This window comes from Lygodium microphyllum, chromosome 16, assembly GCF_053477565.2.
Source record: "Lygodium microphyllum isolate KBCC chromosome 16, Lygodium_microphyllum_v1.1.10, whole genome shotgun sequence".
Taxonomy (NCBI): Eukaryota; Viridiplantae; Streptophyta; class Polypodiopsida; order Schizaeales; family Lygodiaceae; genus Lygodium; species Lygodium microphyllum.
In genome coordinates, this window is record NC_141150.1 from 103,323,362 (window position 1) to 103,345,865 (window position 22,504).

At 42.7% G+C, this 22,504-nt stretch overlaps 1 protein-coding gene and 1 long non-coding RNA gene across 6 annotated transcripts in view; one reads left to right on the forward strand and one right to left on the reverse strand.

The window, feature by feature from the left end:
• LOC148023180 (putative trehalose-phosphate phosphatase C) overlaps positions 1–22,504 on the reverse strand; it is a 171,483-nt gene that overhangs the window by 124,674 nt on the left and 24,305 nt on the right. For 3 of the 5 annotated variants that reach the window (XR_015693620.1, XR_015693619.1, XM_087696154.1), the window contains exon 2: positions 4,816–5,276. Coding sequence is in view for 1 of the 5 variants with exons in the window: in XM_087696154.1 (XP_087552280.1) it covers positions 4,816–5,276 (461 nt within the window). In the remaining 4 variants the exon portion in view is untranslated. Of the gene's footprint in view, positions 1–4,815; positions 5,277–22,504 lie in introns of those variants that run through there. The other 2 variants (XR_015693622.1, XR_015693621.1) reach the window with 1 other exon arrangement.
• LOC148023181 (uncharacterized) overlaps positions 1–22,504 on the forward strand; it is a 170,683-nt gene that overhangs the window by 124,595 nt on the left and 23,584 nt on the right. The gene's annotated exons all lie outside the window — the stretch shown is intronic.

Here is a 22,504-nt window from a genome sequence, read left to right on the forward strand (position 1 = left end):
TCATTCAAGTACCACATACGAAACCAATGCCCTTGCTGCCTAAGGAAGCTTCTAGCCAGCATACTTTCTCTTTATCACATTCATGCTTGGTAACATTTAATGATGTGATGCGTGAAACAAGTTGAAGCCTGATTCAAGGAGATATAGTCCAAAAGGGAATCCTACTGTATTCGTGCTGTATTGACCATTTCTTGTAACACTGCCTGCTACTCTAATCAATGTCTTATGAAATCCCATATATGCTATAAGTCTTTCTAAACAATCATCTGACTTTATCACAATCTTCCTCAAAAGAAAAGAGAATTCCATTAATAACACCTCAGGAAAAAACCCCCCTGAGGTAAATACAAAGTACAACAAACTCTGTGAAGAGTATCTAAGTACATAAAAAATACAACAGTTCTGTGAATAACAAATTTGGTGGGCTAAAATGCCAGGCCATCTGAGGGGTAGTATGAAAGGTGTTTGAATCCCAAATCTCCAGGAAAGCCTCTCTTTTCTTCCTCATCGTCTCAAAGCTGCCCTACATCCTCTCCCATCTCCTACAGAGACTATGGCTGTTGTATCATCAGCAAACACCACATCAAGAAGCTCCTCAAACTCAAGGATGGGTAGCCTGACGCCTCTAATACTTGTAGATCTATCTCTCAAAAAGGAGCTCATGGCATGGCCTCCACTACAAATAAAAACAAGAAAGGAGCTAGTGGACATCCCTGTCTAACTAATCTATGAATGTTGAATCTATCTCCTCTTGTCAAAAGACGATGTACCAGCGACACAGTAGGGTTTGCGGGGAAGAACAAGGAGTAAACTCAGTAAACACTGAGAAGAGAAGAGAAGAGAAGAGAGAAGAAACTCTGATGAATGGAATGATGAAGATTTGAATCATGGAGTGAATGTGATACAAGGGAACAAGGGTGCCGTAGCACAAGGAAGATGATGAAGATAGCCATGAACCACGAACCGCAATGTCCTCCTGAAGGGGTGTGAGGGTAGTGGAGAGGCTGGAGAGAAGAGGTGATGGACTAAATGAATCAATTGTGTCTAATGAGTGACAAAGGCAACCTATAAATAGGCAAGAGACTATCTAGGCTGGCACCCACAGGGAGGGCGTCAGTTGTCTAGGGTGGTGCCACATTGTGGGTGCCTAGTCCCTTTTTGGGGCTGTCCACTGTAAAACCCTAAACGCAAAACGCAGAATGCAAAACGCAGAATGCGAAATTGCAGGTGAAGGGTTTCTCAACACCCCCTCTCAGACCCAAAAAATGGGAACAAGAGAAGAGAGAGGTGGAGATGCAAAGCTACATGCTGAAGAATGCTCATCCAACAAGTGCCACTTGGACAGTATCCCTCGTTGGAAAATTGTTCACTTGCCCAAGCGCCCTAGTACAAAGATGATGAAAACATGCAATGCATAGGAGGAATGTCGGACTTTGTGTGGTGCCGAGAACCATAAGGATATGCCGGTACTCGATCTCGAGAGTTGGATCCATGCTAACCAAGGGACAAAGAAGATCCACCCTGTAATATGAGAAAACCACTTGAAAGGAGACCTTTGAAGATAGTCAGGAGACTGGATGAGCTGTAGAACCCAAAACTCAACCTCGGGAGAGAAGCCACTAGCTCTGTGACTCCATGATGGAAGGAATATGAAGGCCTAGCCACACCAAGTCACTGTTGAAGACCCAAGGGCCCCGATCTAGGTAGATCCTCTAGATCTTGAGTATGAGGAGAGGAAATGACTACTCAAAGGAGAGCCACTCCTTGAAACAGAAAGGTGATGGTATGTGAGGAGCTTCATGGCACATAGGGTCCCTCTCTGAATTGGAAGGAGTAGAAGTAGGAGCCCCCTCTGAAGCCAAAGAAGAACTAGAAGTCCCCCTCTGAGGGTAAAGTAAGAAAATCCCCCTCTGAATCCCAGTCCGAGAGAGAAAGGGAAGCCAACCACTCATGGCTCATAAACAGCGAAGCATCAAATGACGAAGGAAGGGCCGCCGGTCGTGCTAAAGAAGGTATCTGGGATTCGGAAAAAGAAGTCGGAAAGCACCCAAAAGTGGCCTCTCGAACTTGAGTGGAAGAGGATGGGAAAGGAGACTCAGGATGAGCCAAGGGTGGGTAACAGTCACGGGCTCTCAGGAGAGTGAACTATGGAGGAGATGTGGGCCGTGGAAGCCATTATACCCAAAAGTGGGTGGGGGAAACCTCCGCGCAGTGGGGTGGTCTCCAGGAGGGCATATTGCCTCGTAAGGTCTTAGAGCTTCCGTATGCTCGAAAGGACTTAGTGCGCGTCGGTTGCGGCTTATTTCCTTGAGCATAATACTCCAATAGCCGATGCAGAACGATCTCTGTGACCCAGAAAGGAGAGGTGGCAAAGGTAGTGCCAAGTGGGAGACGCATATACTCCGAGGGGGTGGGGAGTAAAGGTCGAAGTCGGCAAGCATCAGTGGTGTGTTCGGTGATGCCACAGTAGGAGCATTCAATAGTCTGGTCATCTGTTGGTAAAGAAGGCATGGGTACCAGTGTGCCTTGTTGAAGAAGAAAGAGGTCAGCCACACGAACCATGAACCGTAATGTCCACCTCAAGAGCTGGGAGGGCAGTGGAAGGGCTAGAAGTGAGCTGCCAACTGCAAGAGGGTACTGCCAGCTGCAAATGCAACTTGCAGCAGACCAGGAGGAGCCGCCAACAAATAGGGAGGAGCCACCAGCAATCATGGATGAGCCACCAACAGTCTGGCTGAGCTGCCAAGTTGCAGAGAACAGCCACCACCAGTCTAGCTAAGCCGCTAGTAGTAGGGGGGTGGAGGTGGCACCAACATCACTGAACGCAGGCTGAAAAAAAACAAACACAAGAGGAAGCAGTCGTTAGTTAGGATGTTGATGCAACGGAAGAAGAAGAGAAGTGGATGCGGAACCCGCCACTGGTCTTTGCCTTCACTGGAGTGGAGGATCTTTGCCACTGTTTGAGCAAATCCAGCTCTGATACCATGTCAAAAGATGACGTACCAAGCGAGAGAGTAGGGTTTTCGAGGAGGAACACAGAGTGAACTCAGTAAACACTGAGAAGAGAAGAGAAGAGAGAAGAAACTCTGAGGAATGGAATGATGAAGATCTAAATCATGGAGTGAATGCGATACAAGGGAACAAGGGTGCCATAGCACAAGGAAGATGATGAAGGCAGCCACGAACCACGAACCGCAATGTCCTCCTAAAGGGGTATGAGGGTAGTGGAGAGGCTGGAGAGAAGAGGTGACGGACTGAATGAATTAGCCATGTCTAATGAGTGACAAAGGCAGCCTATAAATAGGCAAGAGACTGTCTAGGGTGGCGCCGAGAGGGAGGGCATCAACTGTCTAGGGTGGCACCACACTGTGGGCGCCCAGTCCCTCTTTGGGGCTGTCCACTGTGAAACCCTAAACGCAAAACACAAAACGCAGAACGCAAAACTGCGGCTGAAGGGTTTCTCAACATCTCTCACCCAACCAGTCATGATGTGGCTGTGTGATGAAGAATAGAGAGCCATTACTCCCCTAATCCACTACTCTGGAAAGGATGTGCTAACAGCTGAGCCATGAACAAAGAGAATCCTGATAGTCCGGGGGAGTGCAAAGACTCCTATCCCTTTGTATGACGAGGCCAAAAGCACTGCCAATCTCGAAAAGGTACAATGTGAAATGCTCATCAAGGCTGGGAAAAAGAGATGGTGATGGTAGTGCCATCTCCAAGCAACGAGTAGTCCCAATCCTCCATCCATCTGTCGAAGTATGCCACTAAGTTCAAAACATCAAGTAGGCTGGTAGCAAGCACTACCTCCATCTTCTTGGATGAACTAAACTAGAGTCTAAAGCACCTATTTCCCAAAGGCACTACTCATGTGATCCTAGCAGGGGTGCCACTAATAGCTGACTGCATGGATCCTTTAGACTGTGGGCAGGCGGATGATCTCCAACCATTCTACATGCCAAAGATGACACTTCTAGGGCCATCACTCTGTCCCGGAGTATCAGCTCTATGTCCTAAGTGAAGTGGATCGGTGGGAAGGCATCAGCCCAATATGTGTAGGGGCCCAATATGTGTAGGGGGCTGCAATCTCAGGTGATACGCCAGCTCCATGTGTCTATGATGCAGCTTCCAAGTCTATTGGTGCCCGGCGGTCCTTGTTGGGGTCGTGTGGGGGAATGCGAGATGGAGGCTGCCTGCGCGAGGAATTGTACAAAGGCTGAAAGGGTAGATGAGGAGGCTGAGGACATGTCCATGGCAGGTTTCAGGCGTTTGTGAATAGGCTGGGAAGCAAGGAGGGTGTGTAGTCGAAGCAAGTTGGGATGCAGCAAGCTAAGTGGGGCTAGCAGGGAGGTGGGCAAGGCAGGCAGTCAAGGGAGGGACAGTAGTAGGTGGGCGGCAGGGCTGGCTGTGGCAGACACAGTGCAGGGCAGGCCAGGGCAGCAGCTATGATAGGGGAGGTGGCTGTGATAGGGTGGTGAGCATAGAGGAGGTGACTGTGATAGAGAGCCGGGCAGGATAGAGGAGGTGGCTGGCAGCAAGGTGAGACATCGAGCAGGAACAGGGAGCTGGCAGGGCAGTAGATGCATGACCAGGCACGTTCTTGGTCTTAACTTATCCAAATCCATAATCAGATTGTCAGACTTCATTGCATATTCAATGTTGCAATGGCTATTGTATTTTTTTTCTCAAAATACTACTAAAGCTGGAAGGACCTTCCAGGCCTGCAGAGTATGAGGTACTCAACTAGACAGTCTCTTACAAACTGGATTTGAAAAAATGAGATTTAAAAAAAATATGCATATATTAAAGCTATACCTGGAGCAAAGAAAACGTGATGATGAGAGCATAATGAGTCCACAATAAAAGGCTATGACAAGAATATAACATGAAGCACTGCGGCTGAAATGAACATATACTCACAACCCATCCCCTATACTGGGCTTCAGCAACATCTTCATATGGAAACTGCCCATTGTCCTCATCATTCCGATGTAGACATGGAGGGGATGATGCCCTCATGGCCTCCAACCATACATCTAATTGGCCATGCATGTCCTCTAATTGTTGTGATGGAGCTGCTACAGAAGCCAAGGGTGGTGCTTGACTGGCCATTGAATGTGGAATCGTTGAATTATTCCATACTGCAGAAACTGGCGATTTACACCTTGAGCTGGAAACCTGAGAGCAGCTTTGATGAACTGGTGCTTGCTCGGAGTTTTTTGCCATAAAGTAGTTTTTTATTCCGCAGGATACCAATCTGCATAAGTGTTTGAGTCCTGAAGAGAGTATTAAAATAAGTGAGCCTCTGTTTCTACAGATTACATAATATGGCAATCAGAAAAAGTTTACATCAACATTGCATGTGGCTTGATTACATAAATAGATGAACTAGTGTACCATCCATGTTGTGAAATAAAAGTGAGGCTGTGACTATCATACTGAGAGCTAGGTAAAGCTATCACTCAATTATGCTGGAAAAAAAAGGACTGTTTACATTTTTGTAGCCTTGTTAGTATACAAAGCAGGAAATTTTCTTACAATTGGGAAAATTAAAGATGATGCAAACAAAAACTGATTGTGGAGGCAAGCAGACCATGACTACTATTATTTGAAGTTGCAACCAGGCATGAAAAGAGGCTAGTTAATACTCATCCTATTTTTTCCAAGAAGAGAAATTTGTATCAAAAGCACCTTAGTGAAAAGTACCAGCAAGAAGATCTCCATTGGAAATTCTCACCAAGGAGCAAATCAACAACCTTTCAATTGCAATCCAAAGAGCTGATGCTATGGACCCCAAGCATATATGGGCTCACAAAAGGACCTGAGAGTGACCTCTAAATCAGGTGGCACATGAAGATCCTGTGCAATAAATACACTGCATCCTGCATTTAGAATGGTATATGTAGTGACCGCATATCAAGCATCCCAAAAAACAAAAATCTTTCCATCTGCAGGAAGTGATCCTCCCTGCCATCCTTCGTAGCATCTGCGATTGTGCATCTGTGTACTTGAGATCGTGGACAAGTGGGCAAAGGATGGTTATTGAATGTCTTGCCAATGCATCAGTCCGCTCTCTCGTAGTCCTCCGGCATTTACCAATCATAAAGGCAAAGAAATCACTACCATGATACATTACCCAAATCATTTTTTCCCAAAAATTGCAACGAGTCTAGACAAGAGACATGGTTTATATCCATTTTTATCTCAATACATCCTCAATCAGATAAAGAAATACCAGCAGCCTAGTCTTTTCCAAGGATTAAGGCAAGTTAGCAGATCCCATCCAGAAGATGGTGCAGGAGACCCGACAGAAACCTGCGAAGGGACCCAAATAGTGCCAAAACAAGATACTCTGTACATCTTGCTAGTGAGGTGTTTGTGATTGTGCCTACCGAGGGAAAGAGAAAGGGGACAGAGAAAGAAGAGAACAAGACCTGAAGATGCTGCTGTCCAGCCCTCTCCATCTGCTGGCGACCATTTCCACCCTGCTGCCATCACCTGGACTGCTGCATTTGTTACCAATCTCACTATTCCAGACTGTGTTTGAAGCTGTCCTGCTGCTGCTAGCTGCTGATGTGTAAACGCCCCGAACAACGTAGTATGCTTAACAATTATGATATTCGCTTGTTTTCGAGATCTATTATAAAAGAGAATGAACACTTAAAGCTGAAAATGAAAATTACTCACAAAATTACAGCCATGAAAATGTAAAAGTAATGGAGACAAGATTGAGGGTTGAAGATGGGCAACCCCCCCCCCCCCCCCGAAGGAATGTATTTCTGCTCAACCCGAGTCCCTTAGGGAAGAGCTCAGTTACAATCAACCTAAGAGTGAGGAGAAGTAATTCTCACTCTCACAAGATCATGCAAAGATGTACAAACACACATGCATTATCTATTATGCAATGATAAGAACTGATTTCTTTACAGTATGAGAGAAAAAAGAGGGAAAATCAACCTTTCTCCATCGTTGAACAGCAGTACATGGATAGGGCTTGCTTCTTGTTGCTAAAATGGAAGAAAGAGCTTGAGAAGGAGGTGCTGTAATGAATTTACAGGCTTGCTGTCCTATAAAACAGCAGTGATAGAAGAGGGAATATGGAGGAATTTGATAATGGAAAAGTGGGGGATGATGATGGGGATGGATGGGGCCAGTTTCTGGCTATCTGTGGGTGCTGTACATGAGTTTACAGCAAAGAAAAACGATGCTGAATGAAGAAAAACGAGCTCTTATTTATAGGGGAGGGAAGAGCTAGTACAAAAGGGGAAAGTGGAGTAGCACAAGACAAGTGTCCAGCCACATGTCATGAGATGTGACAAGTGGTGGGACACTTGGAAACTTGTGTGACAAGTGTCTTGACACTTGTCCCTTCTCTATGGCCTTCCTTTTTGGGCTGAATACTGTCAAGAATAGAAACAACCAAATTTAGTAAGCACTGTCAGAGTACAGAACTTACTATTTTTAGAATGACATCCCTATTTTTTAGGACTAGCATTTTTAGGCTAATTCGAGGCTTCTAAAATTTAGGGACCCCCCCCTCCAATATGGGTGTCATATGAAAGCTTTTTCCGTGTACATCGCAAAAACAGTATCAAAATCTTCATGTGACTTTCCTATGCAAAGAAATGTGCATTTCAAGCTTTCAGCCCACACGTGCACATTGTACAAGCATTTCATGATCATGCCATCTTGTTGATTGTAACTGTCTGTTCTGGCAGATCTAGCCCACACTTCAAGGTATCAATCATTTCTGTGTGCGAGTCTAACCCTGATATGCGTGAGTTCTGGTCACAGGCGCCCAATCGGGCCATATAGGTGGAAGTGTGAACTATCTTTTCTCTAACCCACCGCGTGGGTCCACCATAACTTGTGACCACTCATCAGTGGCCAGCTCCAATGCACTTTTCTTTATATCTAATTAGTGCAAAGGAAACAAATTTAATAAATCATTATATAGACAAATTAATGAAAAAGGATACAAATTCTGTTTCTATAGAGCTGTGACAGCCCTCTGGCTTTTATTCAGCTGAAAAGCTTCTTGATATGGCTGAAGAATGTCTGGGTAATCCTTCATGAATTTTTCATCTACCCACTGTGCATTTGTTGTGGGTAGATTCTTGAATTTTAGTAAGAATTTTCGTGTCACAAGGCCACTTCTCGTGGTTCGATCCTTGTGAAACAAAATCTGTTTAGGTTCCAAGAGTTGCTCTGTTTCTTCAACTTTTGGGGGATCTTCAGTAATGGGTTCTTTTGGTTCTGGTCCTATGTAAGGTTTTAGCAAACTTACATGAAAAGCATTGTGTATTTTCCAATGAGCAGGAAGCTCAAGTCAATAAGAAACTTCAGTTATTTTCTCAATCACTTTGAAGGGTTCAAAGTATCTACTGGAGAGCTTTGGAAAAGGTGAATTTTGACCGGAACCTTGTTTGAGCCTGCTTTTATCAAATTTTAGCAAGACATATTGACCTTTTTCAAAAGCCAAAGGTCTTCTTCGTTTATCTGCTTGCTTCTTTTGTCGCTCTTGGGCAACTTTGATAGTGGCTCGAACTTGATCCATTGCTGTTTTTAAATCTGAAGCAAAATCATCAGCATCAAAAATCTTATCTTTAGTGCGAATAATTGGAGAAGGAATCACTTTACCCTGTACTATTTCATTTGGAGCTTTCCCTGTGAATGAGTGCACTGTATTGTTGTAAGCAAACTCCAATAATGGAAGATATTTCTCCCATTGTGACTTATGTTCACTAACATAAGCTTTCAACATATCCAAAAGAGTGAGATTCATCACCTCTGTTTGGCCGTCAGTTTGAGGATGAAAAGCTGAGGAGAACTTTAAAGTGGTTCCCAAATTCTCAAATAAAGCACGCCAAAAGTTACTTGTGAATTTGGAGTCTCTATCTGAAATGATCTCAAAAGGCATACTATGTAATCTGAAGATATGTTGAATGAAAAGTCTTGCAGCTTGTGCAGATTTCAATGTTTTATGGCATGGAATAAAATGTGATTGTTTGCTGAATCGATCAATTATGACCCAAATCATATCATGACCTTGAGGTGTTCTTGGAAAACTTGAGATGAAATCCATTGTGATAGATTCCCACCACTGTAAACGCCCCGAACAACGTAGTATGCTTAACAATTATGATATTCGCTTGTTTTCGAGATCTATTATAAAAGAGAATGAACACTTAAAGCTGAAAATGAAAAGTACTCACAAAATTACAGCCATGAAAATGTAAAAGTAATGGAGACAAGATTGAGGGTTGAAGATGGGCAACCCCCCCCCCCCCCCCCTCCCCGAAGGAATGTATTTCTGCTCAACCTGAGTCCCTTAGGGAAGAGCTCAATTACAATCAACCTAAAAGTGAGGAGAAGTAATTCTCACTCTCACAAGATCATGCAAAGATGTACAAACACACATGCATTATCTATTATGCAATGATAAGAACTGATTTCTTTACAGTATGAGAGAAGAAAGAGGGAAAATCAACCTTTCTCCATCGTTGAACAGCAGTACATGGATAGGGCTTGCTTCTTGTTGCTAAAATGGAAGAAAGAGCTTGAGAAGGAGGTGCTGTAATGAATTTACAGGCTTGCTGTCCTATAAAACAGCAGTGATAGAAGAGGGAATATGGAGGAATTTGATAATGGAAAAGTGGGGGATGATGATGGGGATGGATGGGGCCAGTTTCTGGCTATCTGTGGGTGCTGTACATGAGTTTACAGCAAAGAAAAACGATGCTGAATGAAGAAAAACGAGCTCTTATTTATAGGGGAGGGAAGAGCTAGTACAAAAGGGGAAAGTGGAGTAGCACAAGACAAGTGTCCAGCCACATGTCATGAGATGTGACAAGTGGTGGGACACTTGGAAACTTGTGTGACAAGTGTCTTGACACTTGTCCCTTCTCTATGGCCTTCCTTTTTGGGCTGAATACTGTCAAGAATAGAAACAACCAAATTTAGTAAGCACTGTCAGAGTACAGAACTTACTATTTTTAGAATGACATCCCTATTTTTTAGGACTAGCATTTTTAGGCTAATTCGAGGCTTCTAAAATTTAGGGACCTCCTAAAATTTAGGGACCCCCCCCCCCCCCCCCAATATGGGTGTCATATGAAAGCTTTTTCCGTGTACATCGCAAAAACAGTATCAAAATCTTCATGTGACTTTCCTATGCAAAGAAATGTGCATTTCAAGCTTTCAGCCCACACGTGCACATTGTACAAGCATTTCATGATCATGCCATCTTGTTGATTGTAATTGTCTGTTCTGGCAGATCTAGCCCACACTTCAAGGTATCAATCATTTCTGTGTGCGAGTCTAACCCTGATATGCGTGAGTTCTGGTCACAGGCGCCCAATCGGGCCATATAGGTGGAAGTGTGAACTATCTTTTCTCTAACCCACCGCGTGGGTCCACCATAACTTGTGACCACTCATCAGTGGCCAGCTCCAATGCACTTTTCTTTATATCTAATTAGTGCAAAGGAAACAAATTTAATAAATCATTATATAGACAAATTAATGAAAAAGGATACAAATTCTGTTTCTATAGAGCTGTGACAGCCCTCTGGCTTTTATTCAGCTGAAAAGCTTCTTGATATGGCTGAAGAATGTCTGGGTAATCCTTCATGAATTTTTCATCTACCCACTGTGCATTTGTTGTGGGTAGATTCTTGAATTTTAGTAAGAATTTTCGTGTCACAAGGCCACTTCTCGTGGTTCGATCCTTGTGAAACAAAATCTGTTTAGGTTCCAAGAGTTGCTCTGTTTCTTCAACTTCTGGGGGATCTTTAGTAATGGGTTCTTTTGGTTCTGGTCCTATGTAAGGTTTTAGTAAACTTACATGAAAAGCATTGTGTATTTTCCAATGAGCAGGAAGCTCAAGTCAATAAGAAACTTCAGTTATTTTCTCAATCACTTTGAAGGGTCCAAAGTATCTACTGGAGAGCTTTGGAAAAGATGAATTTTGACCGGAACCTTGTTTGAGCCTGCTTTTATCAAATTTTAGCAAGACATATTGACCTTTTTCAAAAGCCAAAGGTCTTCTTCGTTTATCTGCTTGCTTCTTTTGTCGCTCTTGGGCAACTTTGATAGTGGCTCGAACTTGATCCATTGCTGTTTTTAAATCTGAAGCAAACTCATCAGCATCAAAAATCTTATCTTTAGTGCGAATAATTGGAGGAGGAATCACTTTACCCTGTACTATTTCATTTGGAGCTTTCCCTGTGAATGAGTGCACTGTATTGTTGTAAGCAAACTCCAATAATGGAAGATATTTCTCCCATTGTGACTTATGTTCACTAACATAAGCTTTCAACATATCCAAAAGAGTGAGATTCATCACCTCTGTTTGGCCGTCAGTTTGAGGATGAAAAGCTGAGGAGAACTTTAAAGTGGTTCCCAAATTCTCAAATAAAGCACGCCAAAAGTTACTTGTGAATTTGGAGTCTCTATCTGAAATGATCTCAAAAGGCATACTATGTAATCTGAAGATATGTTGAATGAAAAGTCTTGCAGCTTGTGCAGATTTCAATGTTTTATGGCATGGAATAAAATGTGATTGTTTGCTGAATCGATCAATTATGACCCAAATCATATCATGACCTTGAGGTGTTCTTGGAAAACCTGAGATGAAATCCATTGTGATAGATTCCCACCACTGTAAACGCCCCGAACAACGTAGTATGCTTAACAATTATGATATTCGCTTGTTTTCGAGATCTATTATAAAAGAGAATGAACACTTAAAGCTGAAAATGAAAAGTACTCACAAAATTACAGCCATGAAAATGTAAAAGTAATGGAGACAAGATTGAGGGTTGAAGATGGGCAACCCCCCCCCCCCCCCTCCCCGAAGGAATGTATTTCTGCTCAACCTGAGTCCCTTAGGGAAGAGCTCAGTTACAATCAACCTAAAAGTGAGGAGAAGTAATTCTCACTCTCACAAGATCATGCAAAGATGTACAAACACACATGCATTATCTATTATGCAATGATAAGAACTGATTTCTTTACAGTATGAGAGAAAAAAGAGGGAAAATCAACCTTTCTCCATTGTTGAACAGCAGTACATGGATAGGACTTGCTTCTTGTTGCTAAAATGGAAGAAAGAGCTTGAGAAGGAGGTGCTGTAATGAATTTACAGGCTTGCTGTCCTATAAAACAGCAGTGATAGAAGAGGGAATATAGAGGAATTTGATAATCGAAAAGTGGGGGATGATGATGGGGATGGATGGGGCCAGTTTCTGGCTATCTGTGGGTGCTGTACATGAGTTTACAGCAAAGAAAAATGATGCTGAATGAAGAAAAACGAGCTCTTATTTATAGGGGAGGGAAGAGCTAGTACAAAAGGGAAAAGTGGAGTAGCACAAGACAAGTGTCCAGCCACATGTCATGAGATGTGACAAGTGGTGAGACACTTGGAAACTTGTGTGACAAGTGTCTTGACACTTGTCTCTTCTCTATGGCCTTCCTTTTTGGGCTGAATACTGTCAAGAATAGAAACAACCAAATTTAGTAAGCACAGTCAGAGTGCAGAACTTACTATTTTTAGAATGACATCCCTATTTTTTAGGACTAGCATTTTTAGGCTAATTCGAGGCTTCTAAAATTTAGGGACCTCCTAAAATTTAGAGACCCCCCCAATATGGGTGTCATAGGAAATCTTTTTCCGTGTACATCGCAAAAACAGTATCAGAATCTTCATGTGACTTTCCTATGCAAAGAAATGTGCATTTCAAGCTTTCAGCCCACACGTGCACATTGTACAAGCATTTCATGATCATGCCATCTTGTTGATTGTAACTGTCTGTTCTGGCGGATCTAGCCCACACTTCAAGGCATCAATCCTTTCTGTGTGCGAGTCTAACCTTGATATGCGTGAGTTCTGGTCACAGGCGCCCAATCGGGCCATATAGGTGGAAGTGTGAACTATCTTTTCTCTAACCCACCGCGTGGGTCCACCATAACCTATGACCACTCATCAGTGGCCAGCTCCAATGCACTTTTCTTTATATCGAATTAGTGCAAAGGAAACAAATTTAATAAATCATTATATAGACAAATTAATGAAAAAGGATACAAATTCTGTTTCTATAGAGTTGTGACATGATGTCATCAGCAAACCCAGATTTTGCTATTCCTAAGTGTTGTCTGTGCTGCCACATCATTACCTGTGTTTTGCAGTCTGCAGGCATCGGCAGCTTGCCACATCATCATTGCAGACTGCATTTGCTGTTTTCCTACTATCTGGCTCCATTTGACACTGATCCAGCCTTCACAAAACTGCATTTGCTGCTGTCAAACATCTCTGGAGGCTATTTGCTGCATTCAGGATCCATCAGAGTACAATACACTCTCAAGCTCATATTCTCTACCCTAGTCCTAGAGACAAGGGAGTTTGGGGGTCAATATTCACTTTGCATAGTGTGTTTGCCACATTACACATCATATATATTCAACATTCATTCATTCATTATCTTCTTTAGTGTTCATTGTCTCTGAGTTATCCTAACCCTGATTCCCACCCAACCCAACCACTTCTTCCATTGCATCTCCATGTCCATCTCCATTTATACCATTTACTTTTCCATTTCACATACCACGAGTGATATCTCACATCACACCGGCCGTAGTGGGCATTTAGTGCAGAATGCAATCATGAACCTTCTTTACATAATTCGAACATGTCTATTGTGGATTCACATGTATGGTATTTTGACAATGTGCCACTAGGTATATTACTTCTCTATGTAGTCTATTCACTTCTCTTGAGTCCGCCCCTAAGGAAAATAGTATCATATGCGCAAATAACTCCTCTTATCTAGTTAAAGGAGTTGGCAAATTTGTGTTAACTATTGTTAATGGCAATACTTTCACACTTCCATATGCCTTATATATACTAGCAAAGATCAAGAAGTATTGGCTATCAGTTTTTGCACTTACCAATAAAGTTTGTTGATTGGACAGATTTACAATTCATGATCTCTCTTGTGGTGATACAATTATTACATCCATATCACTATGTCATGGGCTATACAAGCTCAATAATTATAGTCAATATGTGGAACAAATGGCATATACAGTTACAGAGTTGTAGGTTGTTTCAGATATAAAAGCTTGGCATGCACGTTTTGGTCATCTGAATTTTGCTAGTTTCTTATGTCTACAAAAATCTAGCATGGTGTCTTCATTGCCTCACCTTGAGGCACCTGGAAAATATTTTTGTAAAGGCTGCATATTAGGTAAAATGTATCATGTTTCATTTCCAAAATATGGTTCAATGGGAGATGTTCACAAATTGCGGCTTGTACACAGTGATAATTATAATCCATTGCAAATAACCTTTTATGACAACTTCCTATACTTCATGACTTTCATAGATGATTACTCTAGATGTACATGGATATAAGGTATCCATATGGTTTGAAAGCCAAGTCCAAAGTGTTTTTATAATTCAAGTAGTTTGTTAGTATGGTTGAAAATTTATCGAGGATATAAAGTGAATACTCTCCAATCTAATCGAGGAGGGAATATATGTCTAAGGAATTCAATGCATATCTGGCTGAACATGGAATAAAACACCAATATGCAATGTTGTATACACCATAGCAAAAACAGTACAACTAAGAGAAAGAGCAGATCTCTCGTGTAGATGACACAATGCATGACTCAGAATCAAGCTTTTCCACGTACTTTCTAGCTTGAGGTTGTTTTACGTGCTATTGGATGCTTGGTTTTATGTATGCATTACAAGGCCTAAAATTCAGTTTGTAGTCTCACAGATAAGCAAGTTTATGCATAGCCCAACTACCAAGCATTGGCGGGCATTGAAGTATATCTTTCGCTACTTGAGTGGTAATTGGTACTTTGGGCTATTTTATCCCAAGGGACAGTCCTTACCACCAAATTTACATGCTTTTTCCGATTTTGACAAGGGTGGTTGTTACAACACTCATGAATACACAAGGGTTTTTGGTTTATGCTTGGCAGCTCATGCATATCATGGTTGAGTAAGAAGCAACCCACCATGATCACCTCTAGTTGTAAAGCTGAGTATAGGGCAGCTTTCACAGCTACAGTTAGTATGTTTGCCTCAAATACCTTTTGATTGATTTGGGTGTTGGACAATCATCTACAGCCAGTATGTTTGACTCAAACACCTTTTGAGTGATTTGGGTGTTGGAGAAACATCTACCAATACGATCTTCTACGATCTTCACTTACAATCACAATACATTAGCAAGTGCATGAAATCCAATGTTCCATGCACGTACTAAGCATATTGAGATGTATATCATTATGTCAAGGAGAGACCCTTTACAAGGGGATCAACTTGACATATATGCCAACACAAGACAACTTTGCAAATATTTTCATAAATGCTTTGCCTCATAAGAAGTTTTAAGCTTTTGGCAAAGTTATGGGGTTACTCTCTTTTGTGAATGATCTAGTCCACTAGGCTTGATAATTCCCTATATATAAGCACCAACTCTAATTTACCATGTCACTCCCAAGGGAGATTTGTTACGAAATTTCAGTAGTAATATGTGTGAGCACATTTAGGACCATCGGGACACTTCTTTTCCACTTTATGAGGTTTTTTCCCCCCGGCCTTGTATATATGCCTATTCACTTTAGGACATACTAAGTCTTGTAAAGTTGCTCTATTGATACCTCTTTCTGAGGTTTTTTCCCCCCAACCTTGTATATATGCCTATTCACTTTAGGACATACTAAGTCTTGTAAATCTTCTCTATTGATACCTCTCAATACACTTATTGAGTTGTGCTCTCTCAAGCTTCTTCTCCAACTTGTGCATGTGTATTCTTGCAATCCTAAATCTAACAATATGGTGACCTGTGGCAAAGATGCATCTCCAAAGTGAGATAATAAGAGAATATATAAACCTCACAGAAGTTCTTGAGCTTAGTCCATGCCAATGCTCCAATAGGAATATCCTTCACATGAACCAACATACTATTAAAGCAATTAAGGCAAAAGAATGTCAAAGCTCTAGCATTGACCTTGTCTGACAAATCAACTTGATCCTATAAATCACCATCATCACATGTAGGCATTGAGCAAGGAATAGGCCAGCGGGAGACGAATGTGCACATCTCATAGTTATCAACAATGTAGCAAGCCTCAACATTACACAAGGAATAGTTCAATTAATCCAACTTCTAAGCCTTTGGGAGATTGGAGAGAGAGGAAGCATGCATAGTCAGTGCAAGCAAAGAGAGGTGAGATTGAGACCTTGTGACCACCGTAGTAGGCCAAGAAGAAGTAAAGAAGAAGATGCATCAAAGATCCATCATCACTTGATAAACAGCAAAATACAGCTCCCCTTCTGTAAAAGATGAACCTCCAGACAACCACCAAAGTGCAGGTTGATCAGGCCTGAGTGGGCCTGTAAACAGCCTGGAACAGCAGGAGAAAATGACAACCAGCTGAGCGATGCAGTCCAGGACTATCGGTACAGCTAGGAGGATTTTTTGGATGCCTCGCGGATATCATGACTTAAGGGCCAGACTCTGATGGTATTGCAGCATAGGCAGCCCTTTCCCACCCTTGATTCTGATGTGGCCCGTGTTCGAGGATTATTCTTATGGCAGATTTCTTCCATGATTTCAACAAACTTGGTCATCCTTGATGTCGCTACTCCTTGGCTGGATATTGTTCACTCTACTCCAATTCTACAGCCTGCATGATATTTGTCTATTGTGTTATAGTATCCTTTTGGCTTTGACTTATGTTTGACAGGATTTTCATGGTTAGCTAAAGGCCTAATGTAAATTATTTCCATACATTAATATACACTTATTCACGGAAAAAAAAAAGGTGGCAAGATAAGAAACAACGAAGCCAATAAGAGAAACTCTGCTGAATAATGAAAGGAAGCTGATACAAGCCTCAGCCCCTATATGTGCTACAAAGTGTAGTTGTAGTGAGGGTGCTAGAAGAGAGAAGGCTAGAGACAAAAGTCAATGATTGAAGCAAGTGTAGGCAACTCACAGATGAGCCTAAAATAGGTAAGATTGAGCCAAAATCCTTTAGGACGGCAATCAAACCCTCTAGGACAATGTCCAAGGCCAAAAAGATGGGCACGGCCCAAAAATAGGGAAAAAGGACAGAATGACTAAAATTGACCAAACTGACCAGACTCAAACAAAGCTCATAATGTCCCTTGCTGACTTCGTGGGGGGCTCACAACCAAGAAATGACCATGACCAGTAACACTGAGTCCCTATGAGGTCCAGCAAACTAATCAAACATGCCTTCAATAGTTACAAAAGGTGCTGACTGAGGGGGTTGTCCATTTACCAGATTACCAGAAGGTCCCCACAAACTCGTGGGGTCAATAAGAAGAGTATGTAGAATAGGAGAAGGCACAAGAGCAAGATCCCTCTTAGCTGACCAAGGGTATTAGCTTGGCCACCCTTGGATGTGCTCAAGGTCTAAAAGGAATTGAGAGGAGTTGTAGGGGAATTCCCCTGGACCTTGGAATAACACTCCTCATCTACATGACCTACATGCTAGTAATGAGTGCAACATCAATTGGCTCTAGGACCAAGGTGGTTTAGATGATGGGATTTCATCAAAGGAAGAGGAGTTGCCCATCAAACTGGTCATTTGACTTGAAGAGGTCTTGCAACCATGTGATTGCCCTTTGAAGAAGTGGAAACCACTACCCCCTTAAAGCTAATAGAGAAAAGTAAGTATTCTTGCACACTTGGCCATGCAATTGGATGTAATGCAACAGTAGCTAACACTCCAACTAATAAAAGATTGGCAAATTGGGCAATGAGATGATATGTTGGATGAAATTGAAGTAAATGGAGGCTTGTTTAGAAATTGAGTGACTTAATCATCCTCTAACTTGGGTAAGCTAGTGGTAGCAAACTCGATGAGTAGATGCCTATGTTCAGCCAAGTTCCAGTCATCTGCAACATAGCACTCGACAAGATAACTCTAGCAAGAAGATGCAAGGGAGAAGTCTTATGATTTTAAGTCAAGGGACCCTTCATAGCATTTCAAGTCAACCATACCATGCTCAAGGTGAAGCCTATCAACCTTCTCATAACCTAAAGGGCTGCTGGCCTAATTTTCTTTTAACTTGGAGGAAGCTTTGTTAGAGGCTATACAAGTTTGGTTGTGGTTTTATTAAGTGTTTTCTCTACTTTGTACCTTCTATTCATAGACAGCCATAAAGATCTTGTGCTAACTTTTTTGAAGTAGGAAGAAGATGAGTGAGAGGCTAATCTTCCATTTGATTAGCAACCACTAAAAAAATATGGTTCGGGATAAACAGTGTGTTGTCAAGGGTTGCTTGCTAGCATTTTATGACTTTAAAGCTATGTTCCAAGTGTTGGGAGTGGGTTTTTCACAAGTGAGATTTTGCAAGTGGGAAGTAAAAAGTAGAGTTCTTGGAGTCTTGGTATATCAGCTGAAGTGCTCTACTCTGTGAATTTTATTTTTAAGCAACTTTGTAAATGTAATGCTAGCAAGTCGTGTATTGGATTATCTACCTTGAATCCTAGATTGAGTCAATCCATGTAGAGGGTTTTTCTTTTTTAGTTATACGTGATATCCACACTTTCTATGAGCATTTTGTTGTGATCAGAGTACTTGCAACCAAATATCTGAATCTTGATTCCTAAGACTTTGCCAAGAGGAATTATTGACATAATACCCTGTTGGGGAGGGATGATGCATTAAAGCATATTGTACAAATATAGCATTTGCCTATAGGGTTTCTCAATGTACAGTTGTAAAAGGGAAATGGCTTTCTGTCCAATTCTTGCTTTGTCTCCAATCCTCTCTGTGGTAATACTTTTTGGGTGCCCATGTGTTGAGATCATCTCTTAGGAATTCTCTAACAAGCGGACTCTCGTTTTAGAGTTTCCATCTCACATTAGAGAGGTCGTAATACCTAAAGATATCCATGGCATTTCTATGGTTCCTGAAGAGAACTTTGCCCTATTGAGAAACCACTTCTTCAGTTTACACACTTGATTTAGGGTTTCGCACTAACATGCCCAAAAAGGACTAGTGTCCACATTTTGGTCACTTTTTCAATGGGTGCCCACACAGTGGTGTGCCACGCTAGACAGCTTATGCCTATAAATAGGCCATCACTTCATTCATTCTCATTCTACTTCAGTCATTCTTCACCCCTCTTCTTCCATCACCCCGACACATTTACCACGCCTCTGTTGCCCACACCCCTATCAGAGGACATCGCAATTCGTGGCCTTCCATCTAGCGTCAATCTCCACTAGGTGGCATCATCCTCTTTTTTGCATTTGCTGCATCCGAAGGCTCTCCACTAGCAGGCATCAACTCTCATCAACCTGGTGTCTTCCTATGATCTGCATTTTGCATCTAGAGGCCTTCATTCAGCCTAGCATCAGCTTTCATCACCTAGCGACAGCATCTTCATCATCAAGCGTCAACTTTCTTCCCTGGCATCAGCTCCTCATTGCTCAAGCATTTGCATTCTGCAGCCCGAGGACTTCTCCATCATTTGGCGTCATCATATTCCACCAAGCGTTAGCATATGGGCTGTCATCATCTGCGCTTGGCAGTTCACGCACATCTAGGATTTGCATTTTGCTGCCCAAGCCATCTCTCCAACATCTAAGGACTGCGCTTTGCTCCCTTGACAGCTGGTGATCATCTTGCTCATGTAGGGCCTCAGAGGTGCTAGAGTTATGATAAAAGCCATGAAAGAGGAAGTCCCTCCCAAATAGAGGACAAATATAGCCACGTATTATGCTTGGAATGGTCTCTTCTCCAAAGGGAACATTCTTCTTAGGTTCATCGTGACTAGCAAAGGCAAGATCTTCACTTTCATGATGGAGGAGAATAGCCTCCTTTAAAGAGAGGACTTGCATCAAGAAGAGTTCAAAGGATCCTCTAGACAAAGGATCAAAGAAGTGGACATTGTGGGAGGAGGTGATACATTGACTTGAACCCAATGGCATGTGGGACTATCCCAAAGCTCAAAGGATGTATAGAAGAGCCATCATGATGATATTTCACAAAATAGCAAAGGCCATGGTTGCAACTTTGGGAGCTGTAGCATGGGGTACATGCCACAATTAGAGACCCAACATGCAGATATGAGAATTTCGAAGAGAGTCATCCTTTTCATATCATTAACTAGCATCTGAGAGAGTTGCAAGCACAATGGACTTAAGAGACAATATCATAGATGGAAGTGTTGAGAAACTACTTCTTCAGTTTACGCACTTCATTTAGGGTTTCGCACTAACAACCCCAAAAAGAAATGGTGTCCACATTTTGGCCACTTTTTCAGTTGGCGCCCACACAATGGTGCACCACCCTAGATAGCTTATGCCTATAAATATGCAATCACTTCATTCATTCTTACACACCACTTCAATCGGTCTTCACCCCTCTTCCCCCGTTACTTCCACACTCTTTCCTTTCTACTCCACTACTGCCCATACCCCTACTGGAGGACATCACAGTTCGTGATCACCCTCTTCTCCTTCAAGCGACTTGTTCCCTCATCATCAAGTCTATGTTTGGAGGTCTTCTACAGCTGGCGACCCTCTTCCTTTGCTAGTGACAACTCCCCCATCCTCTAACATCAGTCTTCTTCAGCTAGCGACAACCTCCGCCCATCAAGTGTCATCTATATCTTGCGTTTGGCAGCCTGGAGGCATTTTCTGTACTTGGCAATCTCACTGCTACTTAGAAGCACTTCTACAACTTGCATTTGCTGATTAGGGGCATCGAGCATTAGCTTTCCTTACCCGAGCGTTAGTCTCCACCAGCTGACGTCACCATCCATCACTACATTTGGTAGTCAAGAGGCATTTGCGTTTTGCATCTTCGCTCACTCCCTGGTATCTGAGGATTGCACTTCACTCCCTCAACAGCTGGTGATCACCTTCCACATCTCTAACGGCATCAGAGGACTACGGTTCGCACGCTCCCTCAACAACTATCCTTCACCTTCTAGTGATTACTTCAATAGGCCAGTACCTAAAGGACTTCATTTCGCTCCCTTCATTGTGCAAATTTCCCACAGGTGTTGCCGCTTGATTCAAACAAGATAATGCAGTTATCCTCTGAGCTTCGACTCCGCTGTATCAGCTTTTCTTCTCATAGCATGATTCTCTACATCATCACCATCTTCTTCTTGTGTTTCTGAGTTTCTCTTCTCTCTCAATGTTTGCCGTACACATTGTGTTTCTCCCCACAAACCCTACTGTCTCTTGGTCTCTTAGTCATTTTTCTAACATGGTATCAAAGGCAAAGGCACTCAATGAGCCACAAAGATCCTCTACATCAAAGAAGGCAAAGACACATTGCGGATTCAGCATGATCTACTGATTTTCCCCTTCATTTCCACTACAACAAGAGACAAAGATACCCTTCTCTTCCTCTCCCACCCACCCTCCCATTTACAGGTTGAGACTCCAATGCTATGACTTCTCCACAAGCAAATGGACAGACCACTAGATGCTCCTCTTCTAAACATCACTGGACCTCCCACCAATGCTTGCCGACATGAACCTTGCTCCCTACACCACCGGAGTATATGCATCTACTGCCACGCATTCATTGTCCCACCTCTCCCTTCTGAGCCACAAAGTTTATTCTACACCGGCTTTCAAATTTTTTAACTCAATGCAAAAATACACATCCGATGTGCATTAAGCCCTCTCGATCCACAAGAGGATTGATTGATACCACGGCCTCCTCGTGACTACTGCAATGCACTACGGAGGTTGCTTCTACTTCTTCTAGGGTTTCATGAATGCCACCTCAACCCGCGGTTCTGCAGTCCGCTCCTCCAGAGATAGTGATTGTTGGATACCATCCCATCAGCAATTTGTGAGACAGTGGCTGTTCGACACCTTCCATTACTTTGGCTCCACAATCCACTCCACTAAGAGACAGCAATGGTTGTCCACCCTCAGCTCCACGATCCACTCCACTGAGAGACAACATGAGCCTCCCCTTTCCCCACCCTCGACTACTTTAGGATCAAGAGGCCACCTCTCGGACTCCTTCGACACCCTGGTTACCTTCTTTGGCATGACCGATGGCACTTCCCTCATCATTAGATGATTCAGAGTCCATGATCCATGAGTTTTTAGATTCCCTCTCTTAGAGGGGGATTCAGAGAAGGATGTACTTTCTTTGCCCTCCGCAAGGGCTCCTACTTCATCGGCTTTAGAGAGGGGGACCCCTACATCACCCTCAAGGGAGGCACCTACCCCTCATGAAGTATGTCACCCACCATTTACTCTTTGAGATGGCTATCCTCAAGCAGTCATTTCTTCTACTAATACCCACAATCTTCAAGTACCGCCTAGATTGGGGCCTTGGGAGGTTGAGCTGCGACTTGGTGATGAGGTCTTCAAATTCCTTCTAGCATGGAGTTATGAAGCTAGTGGCTTCTCTCCCGAGATGGAGACAAATTCTACAATTCATTCTATCTACAATTCCTTACTCTTAGT